Source organism: Talpa europaea (assembly GCF_964194135.1).
Source record: "Talpa europaea genome assembly, chromosome: 9".
NCBI classification, from domain to species: domain Eukaryota; kingdom Metazoa; phylum Chordata; class Mammalia; order Eulipotyphla; family Talpidae; genus Talpa; species Talpa europaea.
Window position 1 is genome coordinate 38474312 of NC_140076.1, and position 14278 is coordinate 38488589.

General features: G+C 40.1%; 1 protein-coding gene across 1 annotated transcript; it reads left to right on the forward strand.

Annotated features, from left to right (window-relative positions):
* Positions 1-1927: 1927 nt before the first annotated feature.
* On the forward strand, positions 1928-12885 carry LOC311176334 (guanylate-binding protein 1-like; the record flags this gene model as incomplete). Its single annotated transcript, XM_084241740.1, has 10 exons — positions 1928-2132; positions 4826-4953; positions 6145-6254; positions 6778-6974; positions 8448-8690; positions 9023-9303; positions 9716-9928; positions 11025-11127; positions 11634-11827; positions 12829-12885. Exons 1-10 carry the CDS (start codon positions 1943-1945, stop codon positions 12883-12885), a joined length of 1716 nt encoding a protein of 571 aa, XP_084097866.1. The 5' UTR covers positions 1928-1942.
* Between the last annotated feature and the right edge of the window lie 1393 nt (positions 12886-14278).

Below are 14278 nucleotides of genomic sequence, written 5' to 3' on the forward strand. Positions count from 1 at the left end.
CTCCATCCCCACTCCATCAAGACACTGGGAACTACAAATACTGTGATCCCCAAAGGGAGGTTGCGAGGACCTGAGGGCGGAGTTAAGCAGCCATTTTTCTCAGGTTTGTGTTTATAACCGGCCATCTGAGTGGGGTCTCACTCTCTCTTGGCTCCTGCTCCCTGCCGGCACAGCACATGGTCTCAATGGGTCATTTGGGATTCCAGGTCAGCAGAACGGGTAGAACGCATTTAAGAATTTATCTCCCTCTTTTTCTCCCTGAGTTGTTCATTTCCTCATTTCCCCTTCCCTTGTAAATAAACCTTTTGCTAACGTTTTGTGTATGCCTGCAGTTTAAGTCCCCTTTAAGCACGCAGGTGAGGACCCCCAGTCAGGCAACCCATTTTATATTGGGGTTGCCCTGCAACAACAGGTTGAAATGCATCAGGACTTTCTCTTTGCTGACATTGTCTGTGTTGACTGGAGACTCTAACTACAATGCTCTGTGATGAAATGTGCCATGATGTGCCAACTCACTCCTCACCCTTTACAACTAGAATTCAACCTCACTCTTTACTAAACAGCTTCCTCTTTAAAGACTCTGCTGTGGAACATTACAAAGGTAGAGTCTTTGTATAAATGATCTCTCAGTGCTCTCAAGCACTTTTGGTACTGTCTTCTGGAACCCCCTCCCTGAGTTCCCTGCTTGGCAATAGCCCCATTCATCACCTACTGTCTGATAGTTCTCTCTCTCCTTTTCAGCAACTCTTTTCTCCCCTTCCCATGCTCTCCGCCTTTCCCTACCCCTCTTCCTCCTCTTCCCACTTCTTTTTCTTTTGTGCCAAATGGGGAAAAAAGAAAATAACAAAAAAAAAAAAAAAGAAAAAAAACTGTGTGGCTGGAAATGTAAACATGTTTGACTAACTCCAAATCTAGCTCTCCTCTTTCTCCTAATCTTTTCAAACTTATTTTATAGTTATTTGTTCCCTTATACACACCTATATACATAAACATGATATTTAGCAATATTTAGTATTTATGATTGTGCAGTAATACCCCCTCTTAGGTGGGGACTAATTTAACATGAAGCTAATGAAGTTTAAGTTTCTGAGCACCTTGCCTGCAGAAGTCCATAGCAAGGCTTTGGAAGAATCCCTACATGTGTTTCACATGTTCATATAGTTTTATAAAATTCACACAAAAAAAACATTAGTTGCAAATCTGGAATACAGATGAGAAGTATGGAATCTCATTTTGGCAAAATGATTATAAATTTTGGAGAAAAGAAGAATTTCTTATAGATTGAAAAGTGAAATAAATCTTTCCTAAGAATATGATTTTTGTTTAGTGTCTAGTGTAAATGCTTTAATGAGACTTTAACTCAAGAGTTTTCCATGGTAATTTAAAGACTTTGTGCATGAAAGAGGTTAAATGTTGGTAAGTCCCTGTCATACCAATATATTTTCCAATGGACTACTGTTAAAATGCTTCCATAACTGTTTTTTTAAGATTTATTTATTCATGCATACAAGAACTGGGGCATAGGCCAAATGTGCAGGAGGGTGAGAGGATTCACCAGAGACAGAGTGAGGAACAGAACAGGCAAACTGACCGAAATTCACTGAGAGGGGAGCAGCAGGCAAGACAGGAGAGGTCTGCCGTGCCATGTGGGCATCTTCCCAGCTGGCTGGGATAAAACCAGCGTGCAGAGACTGTGCACAGCTTCACAGCATTGTGCTCAACTGCCTATGCCACCAGGGAGGCCCGCTTCCATAACTTTTTAAAATGGTACAGATCCTCCCCTCATCTGTCTCACAATTGACACAAAACTTTTGATGACGTTGGAGAATTTTAAGCCCCCATCTTCTGAATGCAAATAACCTGGAGCAAGTTCTTGATCTACTTAGACTGAAAATTTAATTCATCACATCTCTTCCCTTACAGACAAGGGAACATCCTGAACATGACCTCAGAGATGCACATGCCAAACCCAGCATGCCTCGTAGAGAACACTCAAAACCAACTGATGGTCAATCCAAAAGCTCTGGAGATCCTGTCTGCCATTACGCAGCCTGTGGTTGTGGTGGCTATTGTGGGTCTCTACCGCACAGGCAAATCCTACCTGATGAACAAGCTAGCTGACAAGAAGAAGGGTGAGTGACACCAGCAGCACTCTGTCAAGTCCCCTCTGTCCACCTACACTACCAGCATTCAGTAGTGCTGTGAGGACAGATGTGAGAGATGGGGAAGATGGTAGATAAATTTTGATCCATAGTTATGTTTTTATCTTTATCTTCAATGTGATATCAAGTCAGCTCATCTTTCTTCCACTTGAACTTAGTTTCCCCTTTTAAAAGCATAAATTGTTCCTTTCTGAGCTAGACTAAGGCAGCAATACAAACAATAAACTTAGTGATGAAGAATAAGACATTTGCTGAAATGTTCATGTAGTAAGAACAATTTTCCACTGATCTTTAAAATCTTGTTTAAATCTGAAAAGGATATTCTTTTTTATTTACTGTTTTAAAATGTACTTAAAAAATTTACCATTGCAACTCTTTTTAAGTGTACATTTCTGTGGCACTAGGTAAATTCACATTCATCTTCATAAGTTTTCCTCTTTTCCAACAGAAACTCTGTGCCCATTAAACAGTAACTCCCCTCCCCATTAAACAATAACTCCCCCAAGCTTAGCAACCACCTTTCAACACCATGTTTCTATGAAAATGACTGCTCTGAGACACTCTATGGGGCATGGGGGGCGGGGAAAGGAGGGCTTGGGGTCAAAATAAGAGGGTTGTAATTGTATGGGGAATATAAAAAATAAAATTAAAAAAAGAGAAAATGACTGCTCTGGGTCTCTTATAATAGGAATCATATTTTTTTTTTCTGGTCATAGTGTAATTGGCTTATTTCACAGCATAACATATAAGTTACATCACTGTGGTAAAATGTGTCAAAATTATATCCCTTTTTAAGGTTAATTGTTACATATGCATAGCAACATTTTAACTGCAAGTAGACAATTGGGGTCTTTCCACCTTTTGGCTATTAAAATTATATTACTAAGAAATCAGGTGTACAAATATCTGTCTTGCACTTCTTTTGGGTAAATACCTAAAAAATGGAATGGCTGGATCATATGGCAACTTAATATTTAATTTATTTAAAAAATCAACATATCACGGGCCTCCCTGGTGGTGCAGCGGTTGAGTGCTAGGCTGTGAAGCTGCCTGCGGCCTCTGCAGCACTGGTTCAATCCCCAGCCCCCAGCAGGTTTCCCACAAGGCACGCAGACCTCTCCTGCCATGCCTGCTGCTCCCCTCAGCAGTATATTTCATCAGTCTGTCTGTTCTGCTCCCCGCTCTGACTCTGGTGAATTCTCTCACCCTCCCGCGCTTCTGACTGTACCTAGTCAGAAGATTTTTAAATTAAAAAAAAAAAAATCAACATATCACTTTTTATAACAATTGTTCCATTTTATATCCCCACCAGAAATGCATAAGGGTTCCAATTTCTGTACATATTTGCCAATAATTGTTAATCTCTGCTTATTTGTTTTTTATATTGGTCATACTGATAAATAGTAAGTAGTATGTCACTGTAGTTTTGATTTGTATTTCCTAATATTTGATGACATTGAGCACTTGTTATTGCTTACTTGCATATTTTCTCTAGAGAATTATCTGCTTAAGTACGTTCTTTAATTATTTATTGGTTTGCTTTTTATGTCTGTTGGATATCAACCCTTTATCATATTCATGACTAGCAAATATTTTCTCATTTTTTTCACTCTGTTGGTAATAAGCGTTATTTATTTATTTATTTATTCATTTATTCATTCATTTATTTATTTTTTGCTTAGAAGAACTGGAGTGTAGGCTGGAGATACAAGGGTGAGCAGATTCACCAGAGACAGAGTGGGGAGCAGAAAGGTAGATTAACTGAAACATACTGCTAAGGGGAGCAGCAGGTGAGACAAGAGAGGTCTGCTGTGCCATGTGTGGGTTAGCTCCCTGGCCAGCGATCATACTCAGGCCTTAGTGGTGATAGGGCTGAGGCTTAACCTCTAGGCCACCAGGGAGGCTCCAGTAATATCCTTTAATGCATCAAAGTTTTAATTTTGATGTGGTTGAACTTGTCTAAATTTTCTTTTGTTGCTTATTCTTTTGGTGTCATATAACAAGCAATCACTGCCATATCCAATATCCTGGAGCAGAGCTCCTGTGTTTTCCACTACTAGTTCTTCAACTTTTACTCTCACATGTATGTCTTTGATACATTTGTGTACATTTTTATTGCAGGAATTTTTTCTGTCTTTCACTTTGAGTATGCTGTTGGCTGTAGGTTTTTCTTTTTATTTTTAAAGATTTTTTGTATTTTTATTTATACAAGAGCTGGGGTTCAGACCAGAGGAGTGGAAGGGTGAGTGAATTCACTGTAGTCAGAGATAGGAGCAGAAAAGGCAAATGGAGCAGCCGGCGAGACAGGAGAGATCTGCTGCGCTATGTGGGAATCTCCCTGGTCGGCCAGGAATCAAACTGGTGCTGTAGAGGCTGCAGACAGCTTCAAAGCACGTGCTCAACCCACTGCACTGCTAGGGAGGCAGGCTATAGGTTTTTCTATTTTTATCTTTTACTATGTTGAAGTAATTTCCTTTTATATGTTTTTGGTTGATTGTTTCTGTCATAAAAACATGTGAAATTGTTTCATGTATTCTATTTTCCCCATTTCTGTGATACTATTGGTTGATATCAGTTTTCTCTCCTAACCCTTAATTTCCAGATCCCACTCCCACTAAAATGCCACCCTTTTTTTTTTCTTTTACCTCAATCCTCCCCTGAAGGCTTCTCCCTGGGTTCCACAGTGCAATCTCACACCAAAGGAATCTGGATGTGGTGTGTGCCTCATCCCAAGAAGCCAGACCACACCCTGGTTCTTCTGGACACTGAGGGCTTAGGCGATGTGGAGAAGGTAAGTGTTGAGGACTCAACTTGGAAACAAGCCCTTCACCTCTGAATAGTCTCTGCCATATTTCATTTTTCCATAAATAAGAACATACACTCAACCATAATATTGTTTGCCTTTCTCTTCACATGTCATGAGAATAAGTTTAGCAACCACAGGACAGGAAAATATAAGGGAGAATACTAGGAAAGCATAGTCAGTATACTATATTCTAATTAAAACAATACCAGATAACATAGTTGCATGCACACAGTAGAAATAAAATCAGCTTCATGAGGTTTAAACAGCAGAGAACTTTAGTTAAGGGTTTTGGTCCCAAATCCTACTACTTCAATTTAAACAATATCACTAACTTGATAGCTTGAGAAAATTATTGGACTTCTTTTAACATCAGTTTCCATTTGGAAAACAGGCCTACTAGATCTGTATTTTTTTCATAGTTGTTTCAACAGGTGTAATAGTTCTATATTTACCTGATTTGTAATGCAGAATTAACCTGTCTAAATGTGCCTCAAGTAGTAAGGGAAACAAAATACAAAATACAAGGCCTCCCTGCACAAGGGGTTAAAACATGACCTATGAAGCTAGCTGCAGCCACTGCACACGAGTTCAATCACTGCTCAGGAAGCCACTCACCTGATGCAGCAGACCTCTCCTGAGTAGCCTGCTGCTCCCCTCAGCAGTGTATTTCAGTCAATCCACCTGTTCTGTTCGCCACTCTGTCTCTGGTGAAATCTCTCACCCCCCACAACTCTGGCCTGTACCCCAGTTCTTGTATGCATAAATAAATAAATCTTTAAAAATAAATAATACAAAATACAGGTACAAAATAATTGCTAAATAAATAGCTATAAGTATTATTATTCTTGTATGTGTCAATTTTACTACAAAAGAAAGAAAAATTCTTGCTATCGAAGGCCTTAGAATGGTCACTAACCCTGACAACTTCTTTTGCAATTATCTTCCAGTGGCCATAATAGGACCTTGTGAGAATCAGTGTAAACCCAAAAATATTTAGCAGAAAACTATTCAAAATACACATTTTGCTAACAAGAATATTTGTTTGAAAGTGGTCTTTAATCTTAAAAAAATAATATAAAACACCTCCAGTGGAATGAGCATACTTTTGCCACTGCTGATCTAGAAAGCACCCTGAGAATGAAACCAAATCCTGCCCCAATGTGCTCTCATTTCCAGGGTGACAACCAGAATGACTCCTGGATCTTCGCCCTGGCAATCCTCCTGAGCAGCACCTTTGTGTACAATAGCATGGGCACCATCAACCAGCAGGCCATGGACCAACTGTAGTATCCTTTGCCATCCTAACACATCAAAGTGGGGGAGATTTGTACTAAAAAACAGCTTCCTAAATGTGAACCCTGGTGAATCAAGCACAAAAGAGAAATCAAAAAGTACTTTGAAGGCCTCCCCAGTAGCACAGCGCTGTCAGGCTTACCAGTCACTGCAGCACAAGTTTGATCCCTGGCTGGCCAGGGAGCTGACCCACATAGTGCTGCAGACCTCTCCTGTCTCGCCCACTGCTCCCCTCAGCAGTATATTTCAGTGGATCTGCCTCTTTTGCTCCCCATTCTGTCTCTGGTGAATCCTCTCAAACCCCGTACCTCTGACCTGTACCCCAGTTCTTGTATGCATAAATAAGTAAATCTTTTTAAAAAATACTTTGAGGACAGGGGAGAAGAGTCTATGTACCCACTGAGAATTCACACTTGAGCTAAGAAGAATGGGAAAGGAAAGTTCTACAATCTGTGGTGCTAATATGGGATGTGGGGACTGTTCTTGTTTGCCAGTTTCCCTTAGTTTGCTGCTCAGCTATGTGACAGAACTGACAGATCGGATCAAGGCGAAATCCTCACCTGATGCCAACGAGGTTGAGGATTCGGCTGACTTTGTGAGCTTTTTTCCAGACTTTGTGTGGACCCTGAGGGATTTCTCCCTGGACTTGGAAGCAGATGGACAACCCATCACACCAGATGAGTACCTGAAGAATTCACTTAAGCTTAAGCAAGGTAAAGGGAACTTACAATTGGCAGATTATATGGAGGATAAAACTTGAGAAACTATCATTTCTTAGTTTACTAATAATGCTTTTCTTATTTTTATAGTTGTCAATCTTCCTTAGTAGGGTATTATTACTAAAAATAATTATTAAATATCTGAATTAATAAAATAAATTTTAAACATATGTACCCTGTTCTAAGAACAAGGTTTTTTTCTTTCACCCTTTCCCGTGCAGTGGTCAAATTAACTTTATTTCCCTTCTCAGGTTTCATAATGTAATTAGCCAAAGAGTGTGACATAGAATGGACATGTATGTCCACTGAATTAGATTCAAGCGTGAGCAATGCACTCATCCAGAGACTTGTGTTCTGTGGTCATGGCAAACGATGATTAAGGCAGCCTGCCCACTGTCTTTCTAAATAAGTCTTTATTGGAATAAAGCTTTGTCCATTCATTAAAATACAAGTTTCTCCTGCTAGTCAAATGCAAAGTATGTCTATGAAGACTTTGCTAAGTCAAAATGGCATAAAACCAGAGACAATTGCCATGAATTTATATGGAAAAAATTTTGAGTATCCCCCGATCCAAAAAATAACCTACAAACTCACACTGAATAACACATGAAAGTTAAAATACTACTACCTAGCATAAAAGCAGTAATGCAATAAATACACTACCCATAAAAAGCAGGGTTGAGTAGTAAGTTTCACTTATCAGAACCGAGAAGAAATTGAGCATCCTGGAAGACTGAAAGGTAATGGGGTGTTTTAGGTTAAGTATTCAGAGGTTGATGTGGGATATACAGAAGCTTGACCTGCAGGACTGAGAGGAAGATGGTCACCCGAAAGTAACACATTGTTACTTGAATTCATTAGAACAGGTAAGGCCACACCTCCTTCTGTATCTGCAAATCTCAATATCCCAAACCAAGGCTCACCTTCTGTTGTGGCTCATGTGGCTAATGCAGAAAAGGTGAAATTGCAGTGTGTGTGACTGCTTAGCCTTGTGCATTCTTTCTTCTTAGGCGTTGCTGATACCTTAGGACACATCCTGCTAAGGAACGTACAAATGATCAAGATGAAGCACACACCTTTACAGACACAGTTTAAAGCTTTGACAGGTCGATGCTGAAATACTGAACTAGCTCCAGGGGCAGGACATGGGCAGTGCCCTCAGGCAGCTTGCTGAAGTTGCTCTGTCTCTATAACAGCTCTCTAAAAGACCAACACTGAGTGCTAGTTTCACTATTTGTCTATTGTGATGGTTGCAAAAATCCTCTTCAGATCACTTTTGGTTAGTGAAAAGTGAAGTGACTTTGGTTTGGTAAAAGAGAATTTGTGAGAAGGGTATTTATATTGTCAATGGCTACTTTCTGTTGTAATTGAGGACATACAAAAGCTAAAATATTTACTGTTTGACCCTTTATAGTAAAAGTTTGTAAGAACCTATATCTGCCAAGTACCTTTTTTGTCTTCTTCCAGGTTCCAGTGAAAAAGATAGAAATTTTAATCTGCCCCGACTCTGTATCCGGAAGTTCTTCCCAAAGAAGAAATGCTTTATCTTTGATCGGCCCACTCACCGGGAGAAACTAAAGCAGTTGGAGACGTTGCATGATGATGAGCTGGACCCTGAATTTGTGCAACAAACTTCAGTCTTCTGTGACTACATCTTCAGCAATTCTAAAACTAAAACAGTTTTGGGAGGCATCCAGGTCAATGGAACCCGTGAGTCCTCTTCCAGTCTTTATTCTCACTGATGACACTAAACCTGGAAGGGATAGCATCTGCCTTGTAGAATTTCTTGGGTGAGAAAAGACAGAAGGACTGAAAGAACCACACCAACACCTCTGATGTGCATACATATCACCAGGGCTCTTGCCAGAGAGGAGGGTCTAATCCAGAGGCAGAGTCTGCATTAATAGCTGCAAACTCCCAGGTGATACCGAGGACATTGATGCTGTGAGGCAAATAGGTGGTAATACACATAATTACAAACTTTCATACCAGAACATTTCCTTGCCCCATCTACAACAAGCATCATCATTTGTTCTCTGTAGGTCTACAGAGCTTGGTGGTGACCTATGTCGATGCCATCAGCAGTGGGAAGCTGCCCTGCATGGAGAATGCAGTCCTGGCCTTGGCCCAGATAGAGAACTCAGCTGCAGTGCAAAAGGCCATTGCCCGCTATGAACAACTGATGGAGCAGAATGCGCACCTGCCCGCAGAAACCCTCCAGGAGCTGCTGTATCTGCACAGGGCCTTTGCCAGAGAGGCCACTGAAGTCTTCATGAAGAGTTCCTTCAAAGATATAGACCATTTATTTCAAAAGGAATTAGTGGTAATTTTTTTCTCAAGTTCATATGGATTAAGGTCTCAGAAAGCAAAGTACTATTAGAAAATGTAATGGACTCAAACACTTCACATTTTTTTTATGAATAAATTAAACATCTTCCCTATGCAACAATCAGGGCTTCTAATCGAATTGCATCCCTATGTTATGAGACTGATTTGATATTCTAGTCAAAAGCAAAGTAAACTATAGTTTCAGTTCCTTTCAGCAGTCTTAGCTGAACCACCTTTACTCCATATGCAATCATTGGTCTAATTTAAAAAGCAGAAGTTTATATCTAATGGTATGATATAAAGTTAGCAGATTTCACCTCCAATTATAAAGGGACTTGCAAAGAAATTCTGAGGTCAATGTATTACCTTTTCCTTATTATTTTCATACCTTATTTTTTACATTAAAGGCTCAGCTAGAAAAAAAGCAGGAAGATTTTTTTAAACAGAATTTGAAAGTATCATCAGATCGTTGTTCAGATTTACTTAAGGATATTTTCACTCCTCTTGAAGAAGATGTAAAACAGGGGATATATTCTAAACCAGGGGGCTATTGTCTCTACATCCAGAAAATACAAGAGCTGAAGAAAAAGTACTTTCAACAACCCTGGAAAGGGATGCAGGTAATCTAGATTTAGCTGTTAATTCTGGGAAGGTGCTGACATGCACCCTTTTAACAACAAAGTGGCCAAGTGCAATTGTACATAGATGTGCAATTCACACTTTCATTCAATCAACTTGCACAGGGAGCCTGTTGAGTTTCTATGATATACATCCTATACTCATCCAAGAGTGTACACTTAGTTAACAAGTGAATTATAAGTTGGTTTATCAGATTAATCACTAGGCTATTTGCAATTCACTATTACAGCTGGGGTCAAATATTGCAGAGAAGGGCCTCCCTGGTGGTCTAAGGGTTAAGTCTCAGCACTATCACCACTACAACCTGAGTTTGTTCCTTAGTCAGGGAACTGACCCACATACAGTGCAGCAGACCTCTTCTGTCATGCTCGCTGCTCCACTTAGCAGTGTATTTCAGTGAATCCACCTGTTCTGCTTCCCACTCTGCCTCTGGTGAATCCTCTCACTCCCCACACCTCTGGCCTACACCCAATTCTTCTGAGCAAAAATAGAAAATTAAATTAAAAAAATAGTACAGAGGACAGATACCCAATGATAGTCGCTTTCAAAATCATGGTAATTTACCAGTTTAGGTTTCAAACTGCCCTTAAGTAGCAAATACAAGAATTTAAATCATGTTATCATCTGCCTCTCTGCAGTTATTCTCCCTCAAACCCACACTTCCCTCCCTCCCTCTCATCCTCCGCCTGTTTTGCTCTGATGTGCCTTCTGCATGATGCCTTCATTCTAAAGCAACTTCACCCCAAATGGGAACATAGCACTAGAACTCCAAAATTAGATCCCTCTGTCTATAGGAACAGAATCTTATATTTCCAGTTTATACATATATATACACATATATGCATATACCCGTGTGTGTGTATATATATACACACACATATATATAACTTTGCTTAATAGGGTTAGCAGATTGGCAGCACAGAACATGCACCCACACCACTGTGACAGGACTCTTGACCACCATTTCACAGGCCCAGGAGGACAAAGTCCTAGAGGAAAAGATGGTGGACAGTCAGGGCAGGGGCAAGTGCTTGCAGATATTTCCTATCACTAACTGCTTGTTCTCTGGGTCCTAAGGCTGAAGAGATTCTTCAGAAATACTTGGCATCCATGGAATCTGTGACTGATGCTATTCTACAGACAGACCAGATGCTCACAAGAAAGGAAAAAGAAATTGAAGGTGAGGAGACTAGAGAACCTCAAAATCTCTTAGTTTAACTAACTTGGCTGGGTGAATCTCAGCAAGAACAAGAGCAGCAAAGATGCCTCTTACTGCTGAGGTCATTTCTTTCTTTTTTTTTTTTTTTTAAAGATTTATTTATTTACTTATACAAGCACTGGGTATGGTCAGAAGCGCAGGAGGGTGAGAGATTTCTCCAGAGCCAGAGCAGGGAACAGAACAGGCAGACTAACGAAGTACACTGCTGAGGGGAGCAGCAGGCATGGCAGGAGAGGTCTGCGCGCCATGTGGGACCCTTGCCAGGGGCCAGGGATTGAACTGGCGCTGCAGAGGCTGCAGGCAGCTTCGCAGCCCAGTGCTCAACTGCTGCGCCACCGGGGAGGCCCTGAGGCCATTTCTGACTAGGGCATCTGCCGTCAGCAGCAACGATGAAGGTCAGTGTACAAGGAACAAGGTAACAACCTGGTTTCCCACATACAATTTTTTCTTCCTTTTCCTCCTGACAGTGGAACGTGTGAAAGCAGAATCTGCTCAGGCTTCAGCAAAAATGTTAAAGGAAAGGCTAACAAGGAATCAACAGATGATGGAACAGAAAGAAAAGAGTTATCAGGAACATGTGAGACAATTGACTGAGAAGATGGAGAGGGACAGGGTCCAGCTGCTGGAAGAGCAAAAGAGGACTCTTGCCCTTAAACTTCAGGTATTTAATTGCATCACATTCAGGTGTCTGTCTTTTCTCTAGTCTCCCTGATCAGCCTTAGTGTGGTGGTGAGGATATGAAGCCCAGAAGCAGGGCCTTGCTTGCCTGCTTATACTTTTCAATATCTTAAAAGCAGCCTGAATGCCCTTGCCTGTGTCTAGTTGTTAAGATCTTATTTGCAGTTTTATCAGTCCAGTCCTTCATCAGTGTATCCTTCAGTAATCCAGTTTGGTATATCTAGGACTCTGATTTCCTTTCCTAATGTTATTACTCCTGCCACCAAGTTATGGAGATTACATCAGATGCTATAATCTAAGATTCAGATACTTCAACAGATTTTGAGAATTCTTTATTTCTGTGTCATATATCTGTGTGCAAAAGAGTATATAATGCATAGATAATATTTGATGCCAAATATCTAATGAAATTGCCCACAACAAGTATATAGAGGTAATGGGAACAGAGAATAAGGCTGGTAATTTAGGTATATCAATATATCAGGATGTTTAAGTTGAAAATTTTTCTTAGCAAAGGATAATAAAAAAAAAGTAATTATAGGGCTAGGTTGTCCATAAGAAGAAGAATAAAAATTAAAAGTAGAGAAAATTTCAAAAAGAAATTACTGAAAAAGGGCCGCCCTTGGTGGTGCAAGGGGTTAAGAGGCAGCACTATGAAGCTATCCACAGCCACTGCAGCACCGGTTCAATTCCTGGCCAGGGAGGTGACCCACATGGCGCAGCAGACCTCTCCTGACTTGCCCGCTGCTCCCCTCAGCAGTGTATTTCAGTCAATCCACCTGTTCTGTTCCCCACTTTGTCTCTGGTGAATCCTCTCACCCCCCACACACCTCTGGCCTGTATCCCAGTTCTTGTATGCATAAATAAATAAATCTTTTTTTTTTAAGAAATTACTAAAAAAAAAAAACTATGAATGTGGGAACAAGATAGAAGATAGAGGTCTACTTAATACTATACTTTACTCAGTCTCCATTTATCCTTTAGGAACAGGCCCGACTATTAAAGGAAAGATTCTATAATGGATCAGAAAACTCTAAATGAGATACAGAATCTCCAAAAGAGGATGGAAAAACCAAAGAAGAGATGTCTGTGAAGGTGAAGACCTGTACAATAGCATTCCTGGTCACTCTTAACTTAGGTATAACTCAAGCACTTTTATAATATTGGAAAAATCACTACACTTGATATTAATTAGATCTTGTATCTTTATAATACTTAAAATTTAAAAAGGTATTTAGTATTTTAATTGAAATCATGTCCATCCTCCTAAAAAAAAGTATTATATAAAAAGGAGGCATCTTATCTCTGTGGCAACATACCCAGAATCATGAGTTAGTTTTTGTCATCTTCCACATGACCACTGGCAGAAAACTAAATATTGAGCAAAGTCTTATATACTATATTGGGACATAGTTGGGCCATTAGTGTGGCCAAGTGGGTTTCAATATCAGATACAACATTGACTCTTTTTTAATTTTATTTTATTTTTATATTCCCCTTACAATTGCAACCCCCTTATTTTGAACCCAATCCCTCCTTTCCCCGCCCCCTACCCCCCATAGAGTGTCTCTGGTTCATAGTTGTTTGTTGATTTTTATACTTTCTTTCTTATAGTTCTTCTTTTTCTTGGTCCCTTATTTAAGTTTTCTAGATTCCTGCTATGAGTGAGACCATCCAGTATTTTTCTTTTTCTTTCTGGCTTATTTCGCTGAGCATGATCCCTTCCACAACATTGACTCTTAAGAAAGACAATGTAGGGCCTCCCCAGTGGTGCAGTGGTTGAGCGCTGGGCTGCGAAGTTGCCCACTGCCTCTGCAGCACTAGTTTGATCCCTAGCCGCTGGGTGAGGGTCCCACATGGCGCACAGACCTCTCTTGCCACCCACTGCTCCCCTCAGCAGTGTACTTCATCAGTCTGCCTGCTCTGCTCTCCCCTCTGACTCTGGTGAATTCTCTCACCCTCCCGCACTTCTGACTGTACCCAGTGCTTGTATAAATCAATCAATCAATCAATCAATCTTAAAAAAAAAAAAGAAAGAAAGACAATGTAGTTTTCCATTGCATCAAGACTGACAGCCTGTAATAAATGATGGGATTCCTGGGCATCGGGAATGACAATCCTCTCTGGTGGATTTCAAGCTAAAGTAAATCATCTGATACAGAAATCTAGAATCTGCACAGAATTACCATAAGAATATAGGAGAAACCGTTAGTGTAACTAGCTGTTGGATCATTAACAAGTGGAAATTTTCCCATCTTGCTCACCCAGATTATAATTTTAAAAGGACACTAGAACTTTAGATAATTCACACTGCACTAAACATATTAATATGATGACAATTACGCATTTGTAGCAACATATCATTCAGAGATGGAACTTCAATGATGATAATGTGTTAGAAACCTGAGCTAAATTAGTAGATCATATATAATCC